Genomic DNA, 26,311 nt, shown 5'->3' with positions numbered 1-26,311 from the left:
ACGACGCTAAAAGGCCTCTCGATCCAACCTCATGTAGTTACCTAAAATCAGTCATTTTTATTTTCTTCTAGCTAATTTGTTTTCTTCTTAATTAAAAGTATTTTACTAATATTTATTGTTATAATTTATCGATCAAAGGATTCCCTTGATATTTTAGGAGAATATGACAAGTTCTTCATTGGCTATTTCAACTCGTAGTGAGCAAGTACATATGTTGCAGCTGGTTAAAAAAGTTCTGAATATCTTTTTAAAACGTTTATCTTCCTGATCTCAGGGTCAACTTATACTCTATATATCGTATGCTGTTTCCACAGTTTCATAGTCCATCACCCAACTTCTTCACGAAACAATCATCAAACAACTCCAACTCGAAAAGAAATGGAGAACAACCATCAAGTAACCGACGCTAAAAGCCCCCTCCAACCTCATGTATTAATCTTTTCGCTACCATTTCAAGGACCAGTTAACTGTGCTCTAAAGTTAGCCGAACTCCTATGTCTTTCCGGCATCCATGTCACCTTCCTGAACACCGAGCACATCCACCGCCCTCTCCTCCTCCATACCCACGTCGTATCACGATTCAACCGCTACCCAAACTTCCGATTTGAGACAATCCCTGATGGAGTTGAACATGAAAATCCTGTCTCCGCTGACCGGTTCATGGAGGTGATGGAAGGTATAGATACTGTGAGTAGACCCCTTTTCCGGGAGATGATGATTTCCGGTAGCCTGAGTTCGAGATCGGTGCGGCCGGTGACGGTGATGATACTTGATGCTTTCTTCAGTTTTGGTTTGGATGTAGCTATCGAGACGTCGATTCCTGTGGTTTTCTTCGAGACGGTAAGTCCATGCTTCTTGTGGACTTGTTGCTTGAATCTTCCTACACTTATTGAAGCTGGGGAAGTTCCCTTCCAAGGTGTGTATTCTCTTAATTACTCGGTTGCGTCATAAACAGGTACTCTTATTATTTATTTATTTTTTAAGTATATAGTGTCGTATTTTGACAAGTATGGCATAAGAAGACAATTCTTTTGAGCTTTTGTGACATAAGGTTACTTCAATTTTAATATTATTTATATATTCTCTGTACCAAAACTTATTCCACATCGAATTTGATAATTAGTAACAAAGTGCTTTTATTGAGAAAATTACAAAAATAGTTATTTTTTCTTATTTTTTTTAGAAAATAACAAAAACAACACCAAAATTACAACAGCTACTGAAATCGCAGATGGATTATAATAATTTATGATTTCACGTTCTCTTTTGCGAACGTACAAGTTATTAAAGCAGACTCGTGCAATGGGGAGTTATACGTTTGTAGATGGACTCGTCTACCTGTGAACATGAGAGACCATCTACGATTTTAGCTTTTTGAAGTATAAATACCTTAATTTTTTTGGAGCACTCATTTTTCTTGATTTTTGTTGGGGAAAGTCTTTCGGACGGACTTTTCCACGTGAAAAAAAAATTGTTGACGTACAATACAAAGGTACAACCTGAAGATGCATCAGAAATCAGTTTTATAACAGAAATCATATTTATATCACATTGTCTAACATATTTACATAATACTTGCATCAAAAATCAGTTGGCTACAAATATAAAGTATAAAAACCGAATGTATAACCTCACAAATACAAAGGTACAACTACAAGATGGATCAGAAAACAGTTTTTTTAACACAAATCATATTATTATCACATTTCTATAACATAACTCCCTCCGAGAGACTTTTTCCCAACAAAAATCAAGAAAAAATGAGTGCTCTAAAAAAATTAAGGTAGTTTTACCTTGAAAAAGCTAAAATCATAGATGGTCCCATGTTTGTCTATCTGCAAACGTACAAATCGTTTATACACGACACCGTTTTAACTACTTGTATGTTCGCAGACGAGAAGGCAAAATCATAGATGGCCCTAATCAATCTGTGATTTTAGTGACTATTTTTGTAATTTTGGGTTTTTTTGGCTTTTTTCTACAAACAGATTAGCAAAAATGACTATTTTTGTAATTTTATCGCTTCTATTTATGTTTGGTTTAATAGTTAATTACTAGTTTTTAGATCCATATTATTATGATAGTTTAATGTTCCATGTTAATTAGGAACAAAGTGCTTTTATTTATGTTTGGTTTAATAGTTAATTACTAGTTTTTAGAGCATCCATATTATTTTGCGAATTTAATGGAAGGTTTGAATGAAGGAAAAAACTAGTAGACATTTAATAAATGTGGAGTCAATGACCAATAAACTCTTCAATGTGAAAAAAAAAGTTTTGTAAGTTTAATGTATTGTAAAAAATGTTGAAAAACTTATTAGGTGCTACTATGTCAAGCAACTGGGCAACAACGGCTAGCCTGGTTGGTAGAGGGTATTTCCTCTTAGAGTAGTGCCCCAAGTTCGATCATGGGCTAAGGCGTACTAAACTGCCGTTCAAAAAAAGTACCCACATATATTATATGTGCTTTACTTTCAACCCAATAGATATTAATTTCAAATAAAATTGATCCCAATTGATATCTTCTTCCTTTTAAACGGAAAACACAACGACACAAACATGCATCCAGCATATTGTCGCCGACAAAAAAAGAAACATGAGTCGGTGTTCACCGTCGGTAAGAATGTCCATGTCTGTTTTCCATCAACAAAAAATGCATGACACAATGCATCCTTAGGGAGTACTCGGCTAGAGTAAATTGTAAGCCTACTCATTTTCAGGAATTGTTATATATGAAAAACATTAGTAGGTTATTAAGTTCATCACAAAATAGACAAATAGCAATAAAAGTATACATGTTCAAATGGTAAACTAGTTCAAATAATAAACATTTTAATCTTAAAAAACTTTAGGGTGAGAGTAAGAAAGTGTATATGATATGTTTATGTGGTATTTTTTAGATTAGTTATATAGTTAGAATATTAGATAGAGTAAAAATATAAAGTAAAACATAGAATCCAAAGTTTGATCAAGTTGTTTTGAGTTTGACCGGATCCGAGTAACTTGCCTAAGATTTTATAAACCAACTTAGACAATGATCGATTTCAGAGTAGGGGTCGAGTACTCGGTCGAGTTGGCCGGGTTTTACAACACTGATTGTAGGAAACAATTATAGTTGTATAAAAAGTAGTTAGATGATATGGTAATTCATTAAATTATGTTGTGTTCACTACATTGTGGATACCCATAAGAGAAGTTGTTCTTTACAATGACCTAAGTTTATTTAGGGGCTATTTTAGTTTAGTGATGTAAAAGCTAAAAATAGCCCTCGGTTTAGTGGTTTTAATAATATCCCTTAAGCCGCTCTTTAAAATTTTGATTTTCACATTTGAAACCAAAGCTATTTGAAGGGTGTAATTGAGCGTCAGAGTGTGCTGATAAAGCAAGAGATTTTCCAAGAGGCATGAATCTCATGTAACAAGATCAGAATGCTAACTTTATCATCATAAAAGTTTGTGTATATTACTACTAAAGTTCAATGGTTGTTATGATTATTGGTCAGTTGCGGTTGAGAAATTTTTAAGAAACAAGGAGATGTAGAACTTGATGGACGAAGGAATCCACACATTAACATTTGGGATGACATACGCTAATGATACACAATGGAAGTTTGTGGAGCATGTTAATATCAAAGAGATTAAGGTTAATAACAACCTATTCTAGCAAAGTAATAGAATAGAAATAATAAATTGATAAAGGGATGTTGAAGAAAATATGAGAAATAATGAAAAAGAGGGTATCAAGTAACCAAAAAGTTTAAAAGAGCATAATGCATGAATGATTCTAATATATTGGTAATAAAGGAATAAGAGAGCAAGGATAGTCTCTTAGTGAGGCAATGAAGCAAAATACAATTTTTAGCAAGATACCCACGAATCAGTATAGTTTTGGGTAGTTTTTATGGGAGATTTGTTGAAGAAAGAATTAGTTATCGTTTTAGAAAATGATTAACCACTTTGGACTTCTTTGAATATACTAGTTCTAGGTTACGGGGATGAGGAGAAAGAAGATGATGTCGGTGATGAGGATGTTCTTGTTGTACTTAACTGTGGAGAAAGGGGTGTAGGTGGGGTTTGGGATTCATATTATAAATTATAATAAACTACTAAAAAATTAAGAAGGGCATACATGCCATTTTACATGCAACAAGGCCAACTACATATGAAATTTAAACCACAAGGACCACTAGCTTGATGTTTTTTTATAGTTATCCTTGAAATGATATTTTTTTAGAAACCACAGGAACCAATTTTTAAAATTTGTCTAAACTTTTTTATGTTATTTGTTCGATAGAAGATTCAAAGAACTTAAGTGTAACGTCCCAAAATATAGAGTAAAATTTTCACTTTTAATTATAATAAAACCAACCTATCATCATTCCACAAAAGTAACCGAGTTATAAGTTTGAAATTCCAAAATCAAATATTATAGTAAATAATATATAAGCCATCAATGCGGAAAATCTCCAGTGGATACGATACAATCAGATCATGTTCTTCCTTTTGCAACCAGAAATACCTGAAACGTTGAAACGTACAACCATAATCATAGAGCTTAGGTGTTCCCCAAAATACCACATGCCATATAATAACGGGCCTAACCCAAGAAGCATATAGGTAGGCCCAACCCAAAGGGTCCAACCCAACAGACATATCAACAGGCCTAACCCATCAATCTTATAAATAGGCCCAACCCATCAAGTGTATCATCAAACCAATAAGAGTCACGAAGACAACGAACATATATTGACACCTAGTGTCATACAGTATAGTGAGAACACTCACCTAAATCAAGATCTGAAAAGACAATCTTCACAGTCACACATATTCTGCTACACATGCTACCCAAACCAAACAAAGGTCCAACCTCTGTCTACTAATCAAACTCCTAAGTTTGACTGAAAGTCAAATTGGTTAAAAAAGTCAACACTTAACCAACATCGACCATTGAGCCCGACCAGACCCTTTGGTTGCACTGCAGTCGCTAAAGGAAAAATAGTCGCGACTGGGTCTCGTGACCTACACCACGGTTCTCTATCCACCGCATCGTGGCAAATCGCCATAACAACATAATCCATTAAGGACTTAATCCTTAATGTCCAAAGCTTATAATATCGGATCTAGACTTTCTTAATGACTTAATAAATAAAGTTTCCAACTTTATCAATTCCCATGGTTCAAATTCTTCAAATCTCAAAAACCTAACTCTTTCATGGACAAAACTCATGCATAGATCAAGGAAAAAGCATGCATATAACTTTTTCCTTCAACAATCAAGTTTAGAAGTTCTAATACTCACTCAAATGCTCTATATTTGTCCAAACTCAAAGAACACCAAGAAAAAGGACTCAACCCCATCATAAATGACTCAAAACAATATCTAATGAACTGGAGATCAAGGTTAAGACTTTAGATCTCCAAATGTCCAAAGATATGAAGAAAATGTTGGATCTAGGCTGGCTCTTCACTTCTTTGAACCAAAAGAGAACTCCTTCTTTACCAAACTTCACAAAAACCAGAGAAAAAGATCATAACAGAAGTATGGATGATAAGGCTTGCATGGGAGGGTTTCTCAGGGATTGAGGCTGATGTATTCCCAAAACCCTAGGAGTTAATGCCTTTGAATAGGGTGTAAGGACCGAGATTTAGGGTTTAGTGCCCACCCGCCACCATGTCCTCGTCATCACTTGAACACGCCCCAACTTAAATGACATGACCGTGTCACGATGGATCTCCACCACTGCGTCACGTTCAACCAAAATCCCAAAATCCAAGATTTAAGAATAATCAAATGCCAAAAGAATAATACCTGAAACAGATGTTACATTGAGTATCCTCAAGGTTGATGAGGTGAATAAAAGTGTTATTGTTCATAAAAAAATGATGTAACGAATCCAAGATGATCAACATGTGTCAAAAGTTTCTTAAGAAAACAAATTAGACATATGAGGTGGTGTTCGAGGCTAAGTTAGAGGATGACATGATAAAGGTACATGAAGAAAACCTCTCAACAAAGCAATCATAATGCATTAAAAATACATATAAGTTCGAGCACTTCCAATATGAATGTCATGTTTGGGCTAACTATGTTGAATTCAAGGAAGATTAAGATGAACTTTTATTGATGTATTATGAAGAGTATCATAAAATTCAAAAAGGAGAAGTTTAGTTCCTAGACATTCTACAACAATCATATAACTAAGAAAAAGGAATGGATTTTAAATTTTAGATGAAGACTTCAGTAAAAAAAATGGTCATAGAGAATGATATGGAGATTGCTATGGTAGCCAAAAGAAGAATAAGGATGTGATAAATACAATCACCTAAGTATTATTCTCTGGTGTCTATTACATTTCTAAACTTAAGAACAATTTTTTATGTTTAGGACAAATTCAAGGGAAGAAGGGTTATCCATGTTTCTATATGATGGAACTCTAAACATTTTCACTCTAAATTAGGGTTGAATATACACATAAATATAAGTAAGAACATGATGTTCTATTTTTCATTATATACAATATGAAGAAGTACTGGAGAAAGAATCTCACTTGTATCGTTGTCGCTTTGGCCACCTAAACAACAAAGGATGACAATGATCTTTTACAAAAAGATGGACTACTTATTTGAACATAAAAAACCTTAACGAACATGTAACAAAAAAGATTTTATGTGGGGCTTCAAAGCAACTTTAGCTAGTACATTAAGGTGTATGGAGAATTATCAAGCCAACTTCCACCAACAAGTATGTCCTAAGTTTAATCAATTATTTCTTTTGAAAAATATGCGATTAGATCAAACCTATGAAATTAAAAACATGTGTTATCTTCAAAAACTTTAAAACTATTGTTGAAAAGGAGATAAATATACACATAACATGTCGTAAGACATATATACGGGTGGCAAGTTCACTTCTACCGAGTTTGATGATTTTTTCGAACATTAGGCATGAACAGGCAATTAACAAGTCTACATCCCTCGGTAGAACAAACTGGTTAAAAGGAAATGTAACAATAATGAATGTTGCTTGGTTGATATTAAATGAGAAGAAGGTCCTCAAAGCATTCTTGCCTAATGTTGTTCAATTATATATATATATATATATATATATATATATATATATATATATATATATAATATATATATATATATATATATATATATATATATATATATATATATATATATATATATATATATATACTAGTTTATAACCCCTGAGAACCACGGTTATAAAATTAAGTAAACATTAATATTAAAAAATCAAAATTATTAATAAGTTATTTTAAATAAATTATAATTAAAAGATATTTTTTTAGTTATATAAAATTATAATCGTTGATTTAAATAAATACGTGAAGTTATATCACATTATAATCTGTATAAAATTTATTTTATTTTTTAATCTAATGTTATTAATTTAATATAATTAAAGTGAAAAATTTTAAAATTTGAAATTTAAAATATAATGTAATTAGGATAGGAAATTTAAAATTTAAAAATTGAAAGGGGTAATTAATATGTTGACAGATGGCATGATAGGGAACATATAATATTAATGAGGATGTCTAATATAATGACACTTGTCAGTAGGAGAATAAATCTATTCTTTTATTAGAGTAGGGATATATATATATATATATATATATATATATATATATATATATATATATATATATATATGTATTCAAAAATCAAAGTACAACAATAGAAGTTGAAAACGAAACTCCATAAGAAGCATGGAGTTATAAGAAATCAATAGTGGATTATTTTGTATTCTTCTATGCATAGAAAATATACATATATTGGATTAAAGAAGGAAAAATATTGGTGATACAAGCAAGAAATATATTATTTTAGCAGTGGGTGAGGAATCCAAGGGATATATTGTATACTGTTAGTATGTAGGGTTAGGGCTTAGGCCCAATGCACTTAGGATTTAGGTATTATCTTTATATATTCCTTTGTAATTCTAAATTGAGATATAAGTAAGTTATAAAATTTACATGATATCAGAGCTTTAGGGTAAAACCTTATGCTGCTGACCATAACCCTTGGATGTCGACCTTATTTAGTCATCGGAGGTGCCTTCTCGTGCTGTCATTGTTGTTTTTCGTTTCTATGTCTAATATTTTCCGTTTTCAACTCTAATATCCTCTTTTTCCTCCAAAAATAACCTCTCTCTTATAACCAACCACCAGAGATTCCTTCTCCTTCCACGTTTATGAGAATTTGTTGCCCTTCTTCTTTGCTTTGTTGCTACATCAAGATCTAACTGCTACCGCCGCCTCTAGTTCTCATTACTTCTACCTTCATTCAAGATCTTGCCGCCCTTACCATCATTTTTGCCACCTCTTGTAGATCTAGTGTTTTCGTAGCCATCATTGTTTTCTCCAGTTCTAGCCATTGAAGCTGCCTCTCGTGTTCTTGATCTTCGACTATGCATCTCTATCGACTTGTCCTTTTTCATTCTGCGAATCTACTATCTCTTTCCAAGATTAGTTTGATACCTATAAAATTTTTGGGGAATGTTAGTGTGTTGGGTTAGAGTTTAGGCTTAAGACCCTCAGGGTTTGGGTATTTCCTTTATATATTCATTTATAATTCTCAATTGAGAGATAAGGAAGTTATGAAATTTACATATATATGATCTAGTCTCAAAGAAGGTCATTATCAACAAATATATTGTATTTGAATAAGAAGAAACTTAGGATCGAATGAAAACAATAGAATAAATCAAATGAGAAAAATTAGAATGAGAGAACACATATGAAAATAATGAAAAGGAAGACCATAATGAGGAATCAACATGCTTAAGCAATACAACCCTCCATGAAGAAAAAATAAGTGTTAGAATGTGTGCATGGTCATAAAAAACTGAATGTATTGTCGACTTTTTTTGGTTGATCCTAACCTGGCCATAGAAAAAAGGAAATAAATGAACAAGTATGATTATTAGCTAATGTTATTTATTCATATAAAGGTTATAAGGAATAAGTAGCTAAAAGATTTAATAGAATATACATAAGGAATTATATTAGAATTATAGATTTAAAAGGAGTTTTAGACTGGTCTTAGAAGATCATAAAGGATCTCTTTTGATAAAGAAAAGAGACCATCAAGGGTTTCCTCCATTCCTTAGTGCATCTATGAGGGAAACCTTAATTTATAATATATATATATATATATATATATATATATATATATATATATATATATATATATATATATATATATATATATATATGCTTGCTCTTATTAATCTTAAGGCAATACAATTCATTCTAGAAAGTAATAATTTTGAGGATATGAATACTTAGAGTTTCATTTTTCTTGCATGTTACCGTAGCGATTTGGTATTATGGGTGACAATTGGTTAGGTTATATATATATATATATATATATATATATATATATATATATATATATATATATATATATATATATATGTTGTAAATAATTGGTGGTGTTGTAAATAATTGGTGGATGACATAATAATTGGTGCATGGTACATTTGTCAACATTTCTAACTAGTTACAATTATATGTTAGTAAAATTTGTAGTATAAATACCCCTCCATTGTAAAGAATGTGATACACCAAAAGTTATAAGAGATATAACTTTCATATTCTCTCTAAATATTCTTTCTTCTCAATTAAAGTTCTTATCAAAGTTTACTAGTTTGGTTTGATTTATAGTTACATTAATTACGCTTAATTAATAACACGTTATCAGCACGAAAGCTCTAATCAAGGTTATTAAACAAGTGGAAAATCACATCTATCTTAATCAAGGTATGTATTACTTATTAAAAACACTATTAATTATAAAAACCTCAATCATATTAAAATAATAATAATACTAATGAATTAATGAAACTTATACATTATGGACATTATGGACTACTAACAATTTTTATTTCTTATACTAACATTTCTTTATGTATTCTAATTTTTATACTAACATTTACATTATGCAACTAATTTTTATTTATGCAAACTAACATTTACATTATGCTACTAACTTTTATTTGTGCATACTAACATTTAAATTATATTTATTTATATATGTCAATGTTTATTTATATTTTAGATATTCTTCATAATTTTATTTAAACATTTACTAATATTTATTTATGTTTCTAATTAGTAAAGTTATGTATTAGTTATAAGTCTTATTAAATGATTTATAAAATACATATACATATATACACAACGGGAATATATATGCAACGGTTATAAACAGCAAAAACAACGGCTATATTTTTTTTACCATAAATAAACATCTTTATCCTGCTCATTTTACCCACAACAAATTTTTCTCTCTTGTATCAAATAAATCAATTTCAAGAAATCAAGCTTCAAGATGATTCATCCTTTTGTGATAATCATGACTATAATAGTCATGTTACTTTTCATCCCAATCTTTAACATCGAAGATAATATGGAATTTCATCTACTTTTAGGTTTGTATGCAATGTTAGCTTTACCGCTTCTTTTTTTGTGTAATATTTATTGAAATAAATGGATTTTAATTTTAATTTTTATTTTGTTTAAAATTTATAGTTACATTATGTCCAACATTGCAAAGCTCGAGTTTGCAGCACTTGAAGTTAGTGGGAAAAACTATGTGCCATGGATGATAGATGTAAAAATGCATCTTGAATCCATGGGTATCTCAAATACTATATATGAATTTAATAATTGTTTGGCACAAGACAAAGCAAAAGCACAAGTTTTCCTTCGTAAGCATATTGATGAAATGTTGAGATTTGAATATCTTGATGTTACTGATCCAAGTATTCTCTGGAATCTTTTGAAAGAAAGATTTGATCATCAAAAGGAAGTTATACTTCCAAATGCTAGAGATGAATGGAGAACACTAAGGTTTCAAGACTTAAGAAAGTAAATGAATACAACTCAGCTTTGTTCAGAATATGTTCACAACTCAAGTATTGTGGACAAGAGGTTACTGATGAAGATATGTTGGAGAAAACTTACTCAACATTTCATGCAACAAACATTACTTTGATGCAACAATATCGGATGCAAAAGTTCACAAGATATTCTGAATTGAATGCATGTCTGCTCGTTGCAAAGCAAAACAATGAACTCTTGATGAAAAACCATGAATCTCGTCCAACGGGATCAGTAGCACTTCCTGAAGCAAATGCTACAAATATTGATGGTCATCGAAACAATACACGTGGACGAGGGCGAGGCCGTGGCTATTTTAATCGAAACCAAAGCCATAATCAGAACCATAATTTTGGTCGTGGACAAGGTAATAATCGTGGTCGTGGCCAGAAAAGAAATAATTACCAATATTCACAAAGAAACAATGTACACACACAAGATAAGGCCAAAGTGGCAAGGCATGACACTGGGACATCACAAAAATCTGATGGTTCATGTTATAGATGTGGTAGCACAGGCCATTGGTCAAGGACCTGTCGCACACCTGCACATCTTTGTCAACTTTATCAAGAGTCCATTAAAGAAAAAGGAAAAGAAGCAAACCTCATTGATAATGTTGAATTCACTCCGCTAAATGTTGCTGATTTCTGCAATGACATGAAAGACATAAACTAAAAAAAATCTATTATTGTTCTATTAAAATTGTTTTTCCTTCGTTTGTTTTTCATGTAATGTCTTTCCTACAATAAATGAACTTTATTTTTAATAATAATTATGATTATGTGTATTCACTTATTATTCCTTTTATATGTGAAGTTTAATATGAGTCCAACTGGAACACAACACCAAGAAAAGATTGGAGATCTTTGTATAGCAGATAGTGGTAGTACACATACTATTCTGAAATCAAAGAAATATTTTTCAGAATTAGTACCAACAAAAACAGTCATACATACAATATCAGGTCCAGCAGACTTGATAGAAGGAACCGGGAAAGCCAATTTTATATTACCAAATGGTACAAGCTTTTGTATAGAAAATGCCTTATTTTCTCCAAAGTCTAATAGAAACTTATTAAGTTTCAATGACATATATTTCAAAGGATATGACACAAAAACTGTGACCATTGAAAATAAGAAATATATGTATATCATAGACACAAACCATGTGCTTGAAAAACTACCAACACTTGATTCTGTTCTGCATTATACATATATACATATGATTGAACAAATATGGTAGTCGAAGGAAAACATTGTGATCCTGGGACATTCAGTTTATGGCATGATAGGTTCGGCCACCCAGGATTAACAATGATGCGAAGGATAATTGAGAATACACATGGGCATCCATTGAAGGACCAAAAGTTCCCTCAATCCAATAGCATAAAACCATGTACATCTTGTTCCCTTGGAAAGTTAATTATAAAACACTCTCCAATGAAAGTTGAAAGGGAGTCACCTAGATTTCTAGAAAGAATTCAAGGTGATATATGTGGACCGATTCACCCACCATCTGGACCATTTAGATACTTTATGGTCTTAATAGATGCATCAAGCAAATAGTCTCATGTTTGCCTATTATCAACTCGTAATATGGCATTTGCAAAGTTTCTTGCCCAAATTATTAAATTAAGGGCACATTTCCCTGATTATACTATCAAAAGAGTGAGACTTGATAATGCTGGTGAATTTACTTCACAAGCATTTAATGACTATTGTATGTTTGTAGGAATTGTTGTTGAGCATCCAGTTGCTCATGTACACACACAAAATGGTTTAGCTGAATCACTGATTAAACGTCTCCAGCTAATAGCTAGACCATTGATAATGAGGACCAAACTTCATGTTTCTGTTTGGGGCCATGCAATATTACATGCTGGATCATTGATACGCATGAGACCAAGTTCATATCATGTATATTCTCCACTACAACTTGCTTTCGGTCAAGAGCCAAATATATCCCATTTGAGAATTTTTGGGTGTGCAGTATATGTCCCTATTGTACCACCTCAACGGACGAAAATGGGTCCTCAAAGAAGGTTGGGAATATATGTTGGTTATGAGTCAGTCTCTATTATAAGATATCTTGAACCATTAACAGGTGATGTTTTCACAGCACGCCTAGCAAATTGTCAATTTGATGAGGCAAATTTCTCATCATTAGGTGGAGAAAATAAGATTCTGGAAAAGGATGTGTCATGGCATGAGCCTACTTTATCATATCTTGAACCTCGCACAAAGCAATGTGACATGGAAGTTCAAAAGATAATGCATTTCCAAGAAATGGCAAATCAATTACCTGATGCATTTACTGACACAAAAATGGTGACTAAATCATATATACCAGCTGTCAATGTTCCAGCTCGAATTGACATTCCACATGGACAATCTGATGATAAAGTCACTCAAGAGTCTAAAACACGCCTGAAGCATGGAAGGCCATTTGGTTCTAAGGATAAGAACCCACGAAAAAGAAGAGGAGCAGAAAATGCACTAGATCACGATGAATGTGTTCCTGGAGAAACACGAATTATTCAAATTCCCCCAGGAAAGGAGGATAATGCATTAAATTATGGTCAGACAAATAGAATATGTGACCAAAATGAAACTTACAATATAGGTGCAATATTTTCTTATTCAATTGCATGTGATATTATGACTGATGATCCCGAATCACAATCTGTCATTGAATGTCAAAGAAGAAATGATTGGGCTAAATGGAAGGAAGCTATGCAAGTTGAATTAAATTCTCTTAACAAGAGAAAGGTTTTTGGGAACATTATCCTCACACCTGAAGTTGTGAAACCATTAGGATATAGATGGATATTCGTACGAAAAAGAAATGAGAAAGACGAAATTGTAAGATACAAGGCCAGGCTTGTTGCTCAAGGTTTCTCTCAAAGACCTGGAATTGATTATGAAGAAACTTATTCACCGGTAATGGATGCAACTACTTTCAGATATTTAATCAGCTTGGCAATATCTAAAAATTTAGAGATGCGTCTTATGGATGTTGTTACAGCTTACTTGTATGGATCACTTGATAGTGATATCTATATGAAAATCCCTGAAGGATTTAAAATGCCTGAAGCGTTAAGTGCAAAACCCAAAGAAATGTATTCTATAAAATTACAAAGATCTTTGTATGGTTTAAAGCAATCTGGGCGAATGTGGTACAATCGTTTAAGCGATTATTTGACAAGTAAAGGTTATAAAAATAACACTATTTGTCCATGTGTATTTATTAAGAAAACAACATCTGGATATGTGATCATAGCAGTCTATGTTGATGATCTGAACATCATTGGAACGAATAAAGAAATCCTTGAAGTGATTGAACTTTTAAAGAAAGAATTTGAAATGAAAGATCTTGGAAAAACCAAATATTGTCTTGGTTTACAGATTGAGCATATGCCTAACGGAATACTTGTGCATCAATCAAATTACACAGAAAGAGTCTTGAAACGTTTCAATATGGAAAATGCAAATCCTTTAAGCACTCCAATGGTTGTTAGATCATTAAATATTGACAAGGATCCATTCCGTCCATGCGAAGAAAATGAAGAAGTCCTTGGTTCAGAAGTACCATATCTAAATGCAATTGGAGCTCTTATGTATCTTACCAATTGTACTAGACCTGACATTTCTTTCGCCGTAAACTTGCTAGCAAGATTTAGTTCAGCCCCAACAAAAAGACATTGGAATGGAATCAAACATATTTTTCGATACCTTCGAGGAACTAGTGATTCAGGGTTATTTTACCCTAACAATTCAAAACAAGGCTTGATTGGTTATGCAGATGCAGGTTATTTGTCTGATCCTCATAAAGCTAGATCTCAAACTGGATATGTATTCATGAATGGAGGTACTGCAATTTCCTGGCGTTCTCAAAAGCAAACACTTGTTGCCACATCCTCAAATCATGCTGAAGTAATTGCACTAAATGAAGCTAGTAGAGAATGTACATGGTTAAGATCGATGACACAACTAGTTTTAACTTCTTGTGGACTTGAAAAGGATATATGTCCAACTTTAATTTATGAAGATAACTCAGCATGTGTCACTCAAATGAAAGAGGGATATATCAAGAGCGACAGGACAAAACATATACCTCCAAAGTTTTTTGAGTACACTCAAGAGCTTATAAAGAACCATCAAGTTGAAATCAAATATGTTCAATCCAGTACCAATGCATCAGACCTTTTTACGAAGGCACTTCCTACTGCAATCTTTAGGAAACATGTCCATGGCATCGGAATGCGACATGTGCATAGAATATAATGTGACGGGTGTCTAAATAAGGGGGAGTCAACTATACACTGCACTCTTTTTCCCTTCGCTAAAGTTTTTTTCCCACTGGGTTTTCTTTAGCAAGGTTTTTAATGAGGCAGTACGTCAAAGTTGAACGCTAAAATGATGTCATCCAAGGGGGAGTGTTGTAAATAATTGGTGGTGTTGTAAATAATTGGTGGATGACATAATAATTGGTGCATGGTACATTTGTCAACATTTCTAACTAGTTACAATTATATGTTAGTAAAATTTGTAGTATAAATATCCTTCCATTGTAAAGAATGTGATACACCAAAAGTTATAAGAGATATAACTTTCATATTCTCTCTAAATATTCTTTCTTCTCAATTAAAGTTCTTATCAAAGTTTACTAGTTTGGTTTGATTTATAGTTACATTAATTACGCTTAATTCATAACAATATATATATATATATATATATATATATATATATATATATATATATATATATATATATATATATATATATATATAATCTTTGCTTGCTATACAATTCATCGCACCACTGTAGAAAGAAAGTAATGATTTTGAGGATATGAATAATTAGAGTTTTATTTTTCTTGCATATGTTATTCTAGCGATTCACTATTAGGTGTGACAATTTATTAGGTTGGATCATAAACAAGTTGATCTATTTAATTAAATGGGTTGCAAATTTCTATCCAATCCAACATGTTTAAGTAAATAGGTTGAAAATTTCCAACCTAACCCACATTTTCAGTAAATAGGTGGAAATTGGGTTGATCAATTTATTATTTTCTCAACCCAATCTATTTAATAAATAAGTTTGAAAAATATAAGCATAGGTTTATAAGTCCATAACATAAACATAAATCAAGCATTTTAACCATAAAACATTATAAATGTTTAATTTCTAAATTATACGAAGTTCGACTTTCATTTTCATCTATTCGATTACTAACCCACATTTTTTTAGAAATAAAACATAATCAAAATATATTAACAAATTAGATAATAATAATAAATAAATAAATAAAATACAAAATTACACAAATGGTCCTTACAGTTTTAAATTTGTCCCCGTTACAGTCCTTATGAAACTTTTTAGCATGAATGATACCTTTCGACAAAAACTATGCACGCCAATGGTCCTTATGACTAACTTTGTTAATATATTCTATTAGATATTTGTGAAATGACAAAAATACCCATTGTTTTTATTTTTTATATTTATTTCAATACCTTTTTAATTTAAAATTAAAAAATAATAATTAGACCCATCCACCCCACCCCTAGTGACTCCCTCCCATTTTCTTTCTTTATTTCTTTCTTTCTTTCTCTCTCTCTCTCTCACGCATATATATATATATATATATATATATATATATATATATACACACACACACACATACACACACATCTATCACTCTCTCTTCCAAAAGTATCCTCTCCGTCCCTCTCATTTACTCTCTCTCATCCGCATAAACATTACTCCATATTTCTCACTTATTTACCTACAACTCATACCACGCATATACACATACTAAACTAAAAAAACATACACGCTTCACACACAAAATGAATGGCAACGATATGCCTGCCACCACCACTACCTCATTCAACCACCTCTATCTCCATATATATCTCCTCTACCACTTCCATCTTCGTCAGAAAATCATTCCAAATCTCCTCTGCTATCATCATCTGCCACCACCACCATAACTATTATAAGAACCCTAGGCCTAAAAAACCCATATCTTGGTCTATATCTCTGGTCACTCATACAATGAATCTCTATATGTAAATTAGGGGAACAATTTGTTTCTCAATCCCTCCCCCTTTTGAATTGATATGTGTGTCTCCCAAAAAAGGAAAAACAAGGTAGAGTCCCTTTGTGTGTGTGTATATGTATGCTTATCTCCTCGTCCCAATAACTCCTTCAATCGATTAACACCTTCCTCAATTTTTGATTATGATCCTCTATATGAAGTAAAAAAAGGTGAAGAATAGAGAGTCACACAAAAAGTTATTGTTGATTTAGTGGTGATTCTTATGTTCTATGGGTGTTATTTTGGTTTTGAATCCATGGCAGCTCGAAGGTATTTGTATAATGGTGCTTCCAGTGGTGGATGGGCTTCAGAGGGGGAAGGAGTCGTCGGTGGTGGTACTAGGTATGGAGGAGGAAAGTGAAAGAGACAAACATGTGTGGGGATTGAAGAGAGAGAGAGAGAGAGAGAGAGAGAGAGAGAGAGAGAAAGAAAGAGGATACCAGTATGGGTGGGGTGGGTGGGCCCAATTTTTTTTTTAATTTTAAATTATAAAGGTATTAAAGTAAATATAAAAAATATAAAAGAGCATTTTTTTGTTATTTTACAATCATCTAACAACATATGTGAACAAAGTTACTCATAAGGACCATTGGTGTGCAAAATTTTGTGAAAAGAGACCATTAATTAATTAAGAAAAGGTTTCATAAGGACAATATTAGAGACAAATATAAAACCATAAGGATCATTTATGAAATTCCGTCTAAATAAAAAATTAAAATATATTTAGAATATTTAAACGGGTCGGTGGGTTGCAAATATGATGAGAATTTCAACCCTAACCCTACCCATTTAATTAAGCGGGTTAGACGGGTTGACTCGTTTAATTAAGTGAGTTGAAAATATCAAACCAACCTATTAATTACTTACTAGGTTGGGTTTGGTTTTGGGTCAGCGGATTTGGGTTGGTATTTCCATTCGTATTCGTTATATAGCCTTTCAATATTATTGATGTCGTTCTACAAAAAATTGTTTTCTATTTTTCAAAATCAATACATGTCTTTTTAAACAAGATTTAAAAGTGAGTTTTCAAGAAGCAAAAATTTATAAAAGAATCACTACAACTTTAACACTTTATGCAAAAAGGCTGTAGAAATTTTCAATAGATATAATATATAGTAGGGAAAATATAACACTTTTATGAAGTATTGTTTTCAATAATTTAATACTACGTTTACTAAAAAATGTTGCATAGTCATGAAATTAACTTAAAGTTAATAAGAATCATTTTCATCATATGTTATATATCACCCTTCTCGGGTACCCAAAATACATTTAAATATTATCTATTGTGATTCTGCCAATGACGGCTAATACATAAGCATTTGGATGGAAACTAGGCGAAATTAGTGCGATTCCGCCGATCACAGTCGATAACAGTGCATAGCCGTATGAAACTTATATCGGTGATTTTCCCCGTACTAACCATAAGACATCGATATAGTGAACTATACTTTTGATAAAACTATGAATGACCTTACAATATCTAAGAATTGTAGCCTTGAGTTTATAATGGTAAAAAAGAGTTCTTCTCAACCTACCAGAAATAAATTAAGTGTAATCTACGACAGTCACAAGACCCGAACTTAGCGGGGTGCAATACAGAACTTAGGGAATCCAAAATGCACTGAACTTTATAAAGTTCAATGGATTGCCACATCATTTTTCTACAATTCATACAACTCTATTTTTTTCTACAATGTATTAAACTCTATATAAAGTTCACTAGAATATTACAAAATGTAATTATTAGTATATATTTAAGAATTAAAAACTTTCATTTTTTTTCATTGAAAAGTTCAGTGGCCATTGAACTCTAAAACCATAGAATGCCAAACTGACATTGAATGATACATAGACTTGTCACCTTATTTAACTTTCATTGAACTCATCATTGTGAATGCTATTACTCTAGTTAATAAATCTCAATAAAGAGTTATAAATATTTATCAGAAGTTTAATCAATCTAAATGTATCAGATAAAAGACTTTATTTTCTATAAATGTCAACGATACACTTTAATGTTATAACACTCTAAAAAGACGAACATAATCGACTTCCTTTAATAGTTCTATACTAAATGATAGTCCTTTGTAGCAATATGAATTATATTTTTAACAGAACCATTCCAAGAAGACATTGTTGTCATAAATTGTTTATGTCATTAAGATGTCATATGTTAATAGCATAACTACATAATTTTGGATGATTGAAATTGTAGAAGATTTAGTATAAACTAAAAGAAAATGAGTTTATCATTAGTCTTAAGTGACATCATGAAACGTTTATAATAATTCATACTCTATGATTCTATATAACAAGTAAGGTTTTGAGAAATACCAAAAGTCTAGTCGGATGGATTTTGGACTAATTTGATGATAAACACAAGTCTTACTTGGTACCTTATTAGATTTGATGATCGATAAAACTAAATGTTGTGTTTTAACTACTTGTGAATAAAGTTAATAAGGAAACTACTGCGAGTAGCATAGATTAAAAGGGAAAATGACTTGCGAGGGTAATTACATTTTCGTCTTGTTCATGTTTGGGTAACTTCATTTTTTTGTACACATTTGACCATTTAACTTATTAAATCTGTTCACATATTATCATTGTCACCTGCTATAACAGGTGACAATGGTAATATATGAACACATTTAACAAATTAAATGGTTAAATGTATACGAAAAAAAGAAAGTTGTCTAAATGTGAACAATTTTTTTTTTTATAAATTCCTTATAAATTTTTATAATTTCTTAAAACATTTTTATAATATTTTTTTCCTATAGTTTTTCTAATACAATGTTTTAAACTTTTTTACACTTCCATATAATTTTAATACAAGTGCTTTTAAACAAATATTTTATAAATGTTTTAAAATTTTCTTACAAGTTTTTAACTTGTTTTTTATATTTTCATACAATTTTTTTATAACTTTCATACGTACATTTCTAAACTTTCTTTTACAACATTTTTAAAGTGTTTAACAGATTGTGTATGACAATTTAATATTTTTTGATAACATTTTAAAATATTTTCAGTAAATACTAGTTTAAAACGTTGTATTAAAAAAATTAAAAGTTTATAAACTCTAATTAAAAAATATTAAAAAGTTGGAATAATTTTAAAACATTTACATTATATGAATTTTTTTTGTTTTTTATTTGCTAAGTAATATTTTCTTTTTATTTTTTTAAAAGATCCACCATATTTTTTGTTACATATTTAATTTATTTAATTTTATTGTTAGGTACTATTTACTTTAAAAATATTGTATATGCTTAAAAACAAAAGAAAAAAAATATAAGAGGCTATATATATAAAATATTTCACAAAACAAAAACATATTTATTAATTAAAAAGTAAAGTTTAAAATTGCACAATATTTAATTAATATTTAGGAAATTATGGATATTTTAAAAATAACGTTTGAAAAAAATAATACAAACAAATATGAAAAATAAAATCACTATTAAAAGTGAGGAAAATGACATAACAAAGTACTTAACTTTTTGTTTTGTTCATATTTAGACAATTTTCTTTTTTTATACATATTTAATCATTAACTAGTTAATTTGTTCACATATTACCATTATCACATGTTATAACCAGTAATAATGACAATATATAAACACATAATTAATTAAATAGTCAAATGTGTATAAAAATAAAGAAGTTATCTATATTTGAACAAAACTACAAAGATGATTATATTGGTAAGTCATTTTTCCTAGATTAAAGATACCTTTAAGTACGTCCTCAGAAATATGTAAAACCTAAAGAAAGCTCTAATGGTTATGCAAATGAAGGATCTATAATACACTAGGAAATCATAGGCTAAAACTTATGGAATGTCCATCAAGTTTAAATTGTGATGCCCAACGTTAGGAATTATTTTTCATTATGGTTTGACTAGGTTACAAAAAAACGTAATGTCCCAAACATATGAAAGAACAAAAAATTGTCCATTGGATTGACGTTTTGGATGACAATAAATTCATCCAACATCCTCTTAGAATATGTGTATTGGATGAAAATTATAGAATCCATAATTCCATATTAGCATAGTCGTTAAAAGGTTGAATAGAGCCCTTATTGGCAGTGGATGAAAATGTTACATCTATTGCCATAGGATCTCATAAACACAATTTGCTTGAGAAACTCTCAGAATTTTCTAACTGGACTAAAAATTGTTTCATTAATTCATAGCATATATCTAACACGTGAATGATGACATCAGATTATCTAAACAGGATTTTATAATTCAACTCTTTCATTTTTGGTAAGGCAATACAAATATCAAATATAAATCCTGGACTCTATTTAGATGGACTTTTGGCTTTATTCGATTTGGAATCCTATGATACATGTGAGTCATATTTACTTGGAAAATGGCAAAACAACCATTTAATAAAAAAGTTAATAAAATTAATTTGATGCACCAATTAGTCAAATAATGTATTGATACGTGTACAGCGACCATTTAACACATAAGCTAGATTTGGATGAGTACGTTTTGTCACTTTTACTTATAGCTTCGGCGGATCTCTAACTATGTTGAGACATAACTATGAAACTATATTGAAGATGTCAAGTAGCTTCAGACTTGGAATAAGTTCAAAAAACTTTTGAAACTTTCAAGTAGTTTTAAATTATTAAATATGTATGGTAAGATGAGTATGAGTATGAGTCTAGCATATCTATAAATATTCAATCTTTATGAAAGTTTTTTCATAATTATCTATGCTATCATTATAGAAGTTGCTTCAAAACTGACTTTACTAAAGATTTTTATAATAGCTAGTATGATACACTTAGTAGGTTACAACTAAAACAATGTAAAGAATCATATATGATGTGAATTGGAAAGAGCTCTACTGCATTATTATATCTTAGCTGAAGGATTAATTCAAATGTGTTACTGTAAAATATTTTTCAATGATGTTTTAATAATATGCATGATAGTTAGTTCGAATTAATTATATAATTTGTTTTCTTACAATGGTTTAATAATATAATTCGTGAATAAAATTATTAAAAAGCTAATAATTATAAGAGTATTCATTAAATCTTTATAAATTAAAAAATAATTTATATAAAAAACTACACAATTGTAACATAAATACGATGTATTGATGTTATTAGTGGCTTCTAAATTTGATATTTAAGTACAAAACTAAAATGGTGTTTGACAACGTCTTTTATTTCTCTTCAGGGGGTGATTTAGATGAGCTTATAAAAAGTGTGCCAGGAACTGAACATATTATACGGAGACGAGATCTTGCAAGCTTTTGTCGTAGCGATGACTTGTCTGAACCCATTATTGATCTCCTCTTGAATGAAGCTCGAACTGTTCCTCAAGCTCAAGGTTTCATACTCAACACGTTCGAAGAGTTGGATTCACTCATACTACCACACATGCGAAAACTTTGTCCAAATATTTATCCCATAGGCCCATTGCACTCTCTCCACAAAGCTCGCCTTAGGGAGAAGACGACATTGATGTCCCCGAAAACAACTTTTTCGAACAGTGTCTGGAAGGAAGATAGAACTTGCGTATCGTGGCTCGATAAACACGCTCCAAAAACCGTTCTTTACGTCAGCATTGGAAGTCTAGCCACCATTACAGTAAATCAACTGCTAGAAATATGGCATGGTGTGGTAAACAGTGGGAAACCTTTTTTATGGGTGAGACGCCCAGGGTCAATCACAGGTGGGTATGAAGACTCTCAGATCCCGACTGAATTGCTTGAGCATACAAAAGAAATTGGGTGTATCATAGATTGGTCGCCACAAGAACATGTCCTCGGTCACCGTGCTGTTGGTGCATTTTTAACACATAGTGGGTGGAACTCGACTATTGAGAGTATAGCCGAGGGGGTTCCCATGATTTGTTGGCCTTACTTTTCCGACCAACAAGTGAATAGTCGATTTGTGGGAGAAGTATGGAAGCTTGGAATAGACATCAAAGATACTTGTGATCGATTAATTATTGAAAAGGCAGTGAAGGATGTCATGAAAACGGGAGGAAACATGTTTAGACCGTGTGTTGACGGTTGGAAAATTTTGGCGAAAGAGTCGGTAACTGAGATGGGGTCGTCGTCTATGAACTTTGATCGTTTGATCAATGATATAAGGGTAATGAGTTCGGCCACAAAGTTATCAGGTTGATGTGTATCGTTGGATCATATGATATTGATACAAGTCTTTATTTGACATCTTTTGCTATCAAATTGAAATAATAATGTAAAATTGACTTTCAATTATATATATATATATATATATATATATATATATATATATATATATATATATATAGTTAGGTTTAAATGTTTCTAGCAACTATTGTGTGCATGTATGCACCAATGAGAATTGAGAAAATAATAAATCATTAAATAAATCATTTAAGGGTATTATTATAATCTTTGCATATTTAATTATGGTAGATAATTAATATATTTATTATCTCTTTAAATATTGGATATTAAAGTCAAATAGCCGCATCCTTTTTGCTATGGTAGGGTTTATAATCGTCGACTCCTCCTCCATCTGTCGACTCCTCCGCCTCCATCTATCGATTCAATTCATTAACCCTAATCCGTTGTTAACTAGCGGCGACTGGACGGAGGTGTGCCGGAGAAATTAACAGGCGAACAAGAAAATTACATCCTTCTATGTATCAAACTTACAGCATGACACCACCAACGACATGCTATACAACGCTTTTTGGAAATTTGGGAAACTCGTCGGTACATACATCCCGAGGAGGAAAGACAAAGGAGGATCATACTTCGCGTTTATCAAATATGAAGGTGTCAAAGATATCCAGGTACTATTAAAATCACTAAATCAAGTAAAATGTGGTCACTGTATCTTGAAGGTTAATATCGCCAAATATAAAAAGAAAGCCAATCCCAGATTGACGGTGAAACCAAGTAGTTGGACGTTTGTTTTTTTTGCTAATTACTATTTTCTTTTTTTGTGGCAATTAGTAATTACACCAAAGAAAAGCTTGGACGAAAAAAAGTTGTTTTTATAGCAATTAGTAATTTCTTTAATTTGCCTGATATTTCTAGTTGCTAGAGGCTATAATTGCATGATACAATTAAAATTTTAACATAAATTCAACGATGCACACTTTTTTCCTTTTGTCATAAAATGGTTTACCGAAGGTATAAAGTTTGTGATAATCTGGGAAATTCTGTCAGAATATGTTAAGGTAAACAATATACTATTTTGTTAGAGTTATACTAATATGTTTATACCTGTGTTGAAATATTCTGTTAGAATTAAAGTATATACTACTTTGTTTTTGATACTTGATTGTTCTAAATTTGTCTTTGATGAAAAGGGTTAAGCTGGGGATTTTTTTTTCATATCAGAATGCAAACACATGTTTATTCTATGAGAATATAAATATTACATAAAACATGTGTTGCTAGTAATTCTGACAAAATACATTTATACATGCTTTAGAATGTTTATGCGTATAGAAGAAAAGACTATGATTTAAGTGCATTATGTAATGTATTCTGTTAGAATTTATTTATATAAATGTGTAACACCCATAAAATTCAAGCCAATTTAAAACTTTTTAAAACATTTAAAACCATCAAGTTATTACAGTTTACTTTCAAAATAATTTAAACATCAGAGTATCCCCAGAATCAATCATGAAAATGTAAGGAGGTGCACGATCACGCCTTCGCCTTCTCGCGTTCATCAGAATACCTGAAACAATAATCGATAAATGTAAGCTCGAAGGCTTAGTGAGTTACCCCCAAAATACCAACGCCATACAGATATAACCACATCATATAATCATATAAGCAAACAACAACAATATGCATAATGAGCCATCAGTCTGACTGGACCGAATCCCGGTCCTCAGTCTATCTGGACCGCTCTCCGAGCCTTCGGCACGTCTGGACCGCCCTTCTTGGGACCTTCAGCCTATCCAGACCGCTCGCTGGGCCTTCGACCTGACTAGATTTGCCCGGCCCGGGCCTGCAGTCTACTCGGTCCGCCCAGGGTGTCTTGGCCTACTGCACACAGCAGGACCTGCCTCAACCCTTTCCCCAACCAACAAACATGTGCACACATATATATAAACAAGTACAAAAGGCAGATCTAACAGATCACTAACATGGCAACCATCCTATAACCAGGATACCGATCTAACTGATCTCTAGCAGAGCAACCATCCTAAACCAGGATGAAATCTAACATAGCAACCATCCTAAACCAAGATGTAATCTAACATAGCAACCATCCTAAACCAGGATGAAATCTAGCATAGCAACAACATAGCAACCATCCTAAACCAGGATGTAAATCATAAAGGGTCGGCCTTGGTGCCATAGACCCTGTTGATATAGTAAGGAGAACTCACCTTGCAATGCCGGACTGAACCACGAAAACACGCTCCCGAAACACTGTCCCAAACTCCAACACCTATATCCATCAATGATCCAATCATAAATACCCATAAGTTCCCAACCTTTCAAGGTACCCCCATAAGTCAGCTAATCAAACCCTGGTCAAAGTCAAAGTCATCAGTCAAGGTCAACAGTCCATGTTGACCCTAACTCGCCGAGTACCCTCGCCTATACGCCGAGTTCCTTGAAGTACTTGCCCACTCGCCGAGTCATCGGGGTGACTCGTCGAGTCCCTTCGGTTTACGGTCGAAACTCTAAGGCCACTCGTCGAGTTTCCTTCATGCAACTCGACGGATACGCACGCATACATAACTTGGGGAAATCTCATCCGACTCGCCGAGTTGTTCATACGACTCGTCGAGTCTATGGCAATCTCCAACGGACTCGCCGAGTTGTTCTTCCAACTCGTCGAGTTCATGCCTATCTTCATATGACTCGCCGAGTCGACCATGCGACTCGCCGAGTCCCTTCAGTCCTTTTTGCCATACAGACTCATTTGAGCCATGTAGCGGCTCCAAACTACAGATCCAAGCTTCTAAGGCATGCTTTTCACGTAAAGTTGCAAACTTTACGTGCATGCATAGCTATAAAGGCTCCAAATGTCCAATCCAAGCCCGAAATGGGGTTTCCTACCCAAGGAAGGCTTCATTCACGCCCAAACCAGAAACTTTATGACTCTAGGACTTAAGAAGGGTCCAGATCTGAAGTTACAACTTCAGATCTAGCCCATAGTCCACCTTATCAACTCAAGGATCCATAAAAGCCCCAAACTCAACCAAAAAGATATCTAGAAGGGAAAAGAAGTAAAGGTGGCGACTTGATACCTCTGGAAGATACTAACTGAGGTAGATTCTGATTTC

At 32.2% G+C, this 26,311-nt stretch overlaps 1 protein-coding gene across 1 annotated transcript; it reads left to right on the top strand.

The window, feature by feature from the left end:
* Positions 1-203: 203 nt before the first annotated feature.
* On the top strand, positions 204-23,255 carry LOC145132278 (7-deoxyloganetic acid glucosyltransferase-like). The gene is made up of 2 exons (XM_079067007.1): positions 204-916; positions 22,229-23,255. Exons 1-2 carry the CDS (start codon positions 379-381, stop codon positions 23,182-23,184), a joined length of 1,494 nt encoding a protein of 497 aa, XP_078923133.1. The 5' UTR covers positions 204-378; the 3' UTR covers positions 23,185-23,255.
* Positions 23,256-26,311: the final 3,056 nt, after the last annotated feature.

The sequence above is a fragment of the Lactuca virosa genome, chromosome 8, assembly GCF_052849685.1.
Source record: "Lactuca virosa cultivar CGN04683 chromosome 8, Lactuca_virosa_CGN04683_v6, whole genome shotgun sequence".
Taxonomy (NCBI): domain Eukaryota; kingdom Viridiplantae; phylum Streptophyta; class Magnoliopsida; order Asterales; family Asteraceae; genus Lactuca; species Lactuca virosa.
Note: the sequence above shows the minus strand (reverse complement) of the source record. Positions and strands in the feature narration are given on the sequence as shown.

Excerpts from the sequence above, each read along its gene's own strand:
- LOC145132278 (XM_079067007.1), top strand. The coding sequence starts at position 379 with ATGGAGAACAACCATCAAGTAACCGACGCTAAAAGCCCCCTCCAACCT. Across the intron at positions 917-22,228 it reads TGGGGAAGTTCCCTTCCAAG|GGGGTGATTTAGATGAGCTT; the intron begins GTGTGTATTCTC and ends ATTTCTCTTCAG.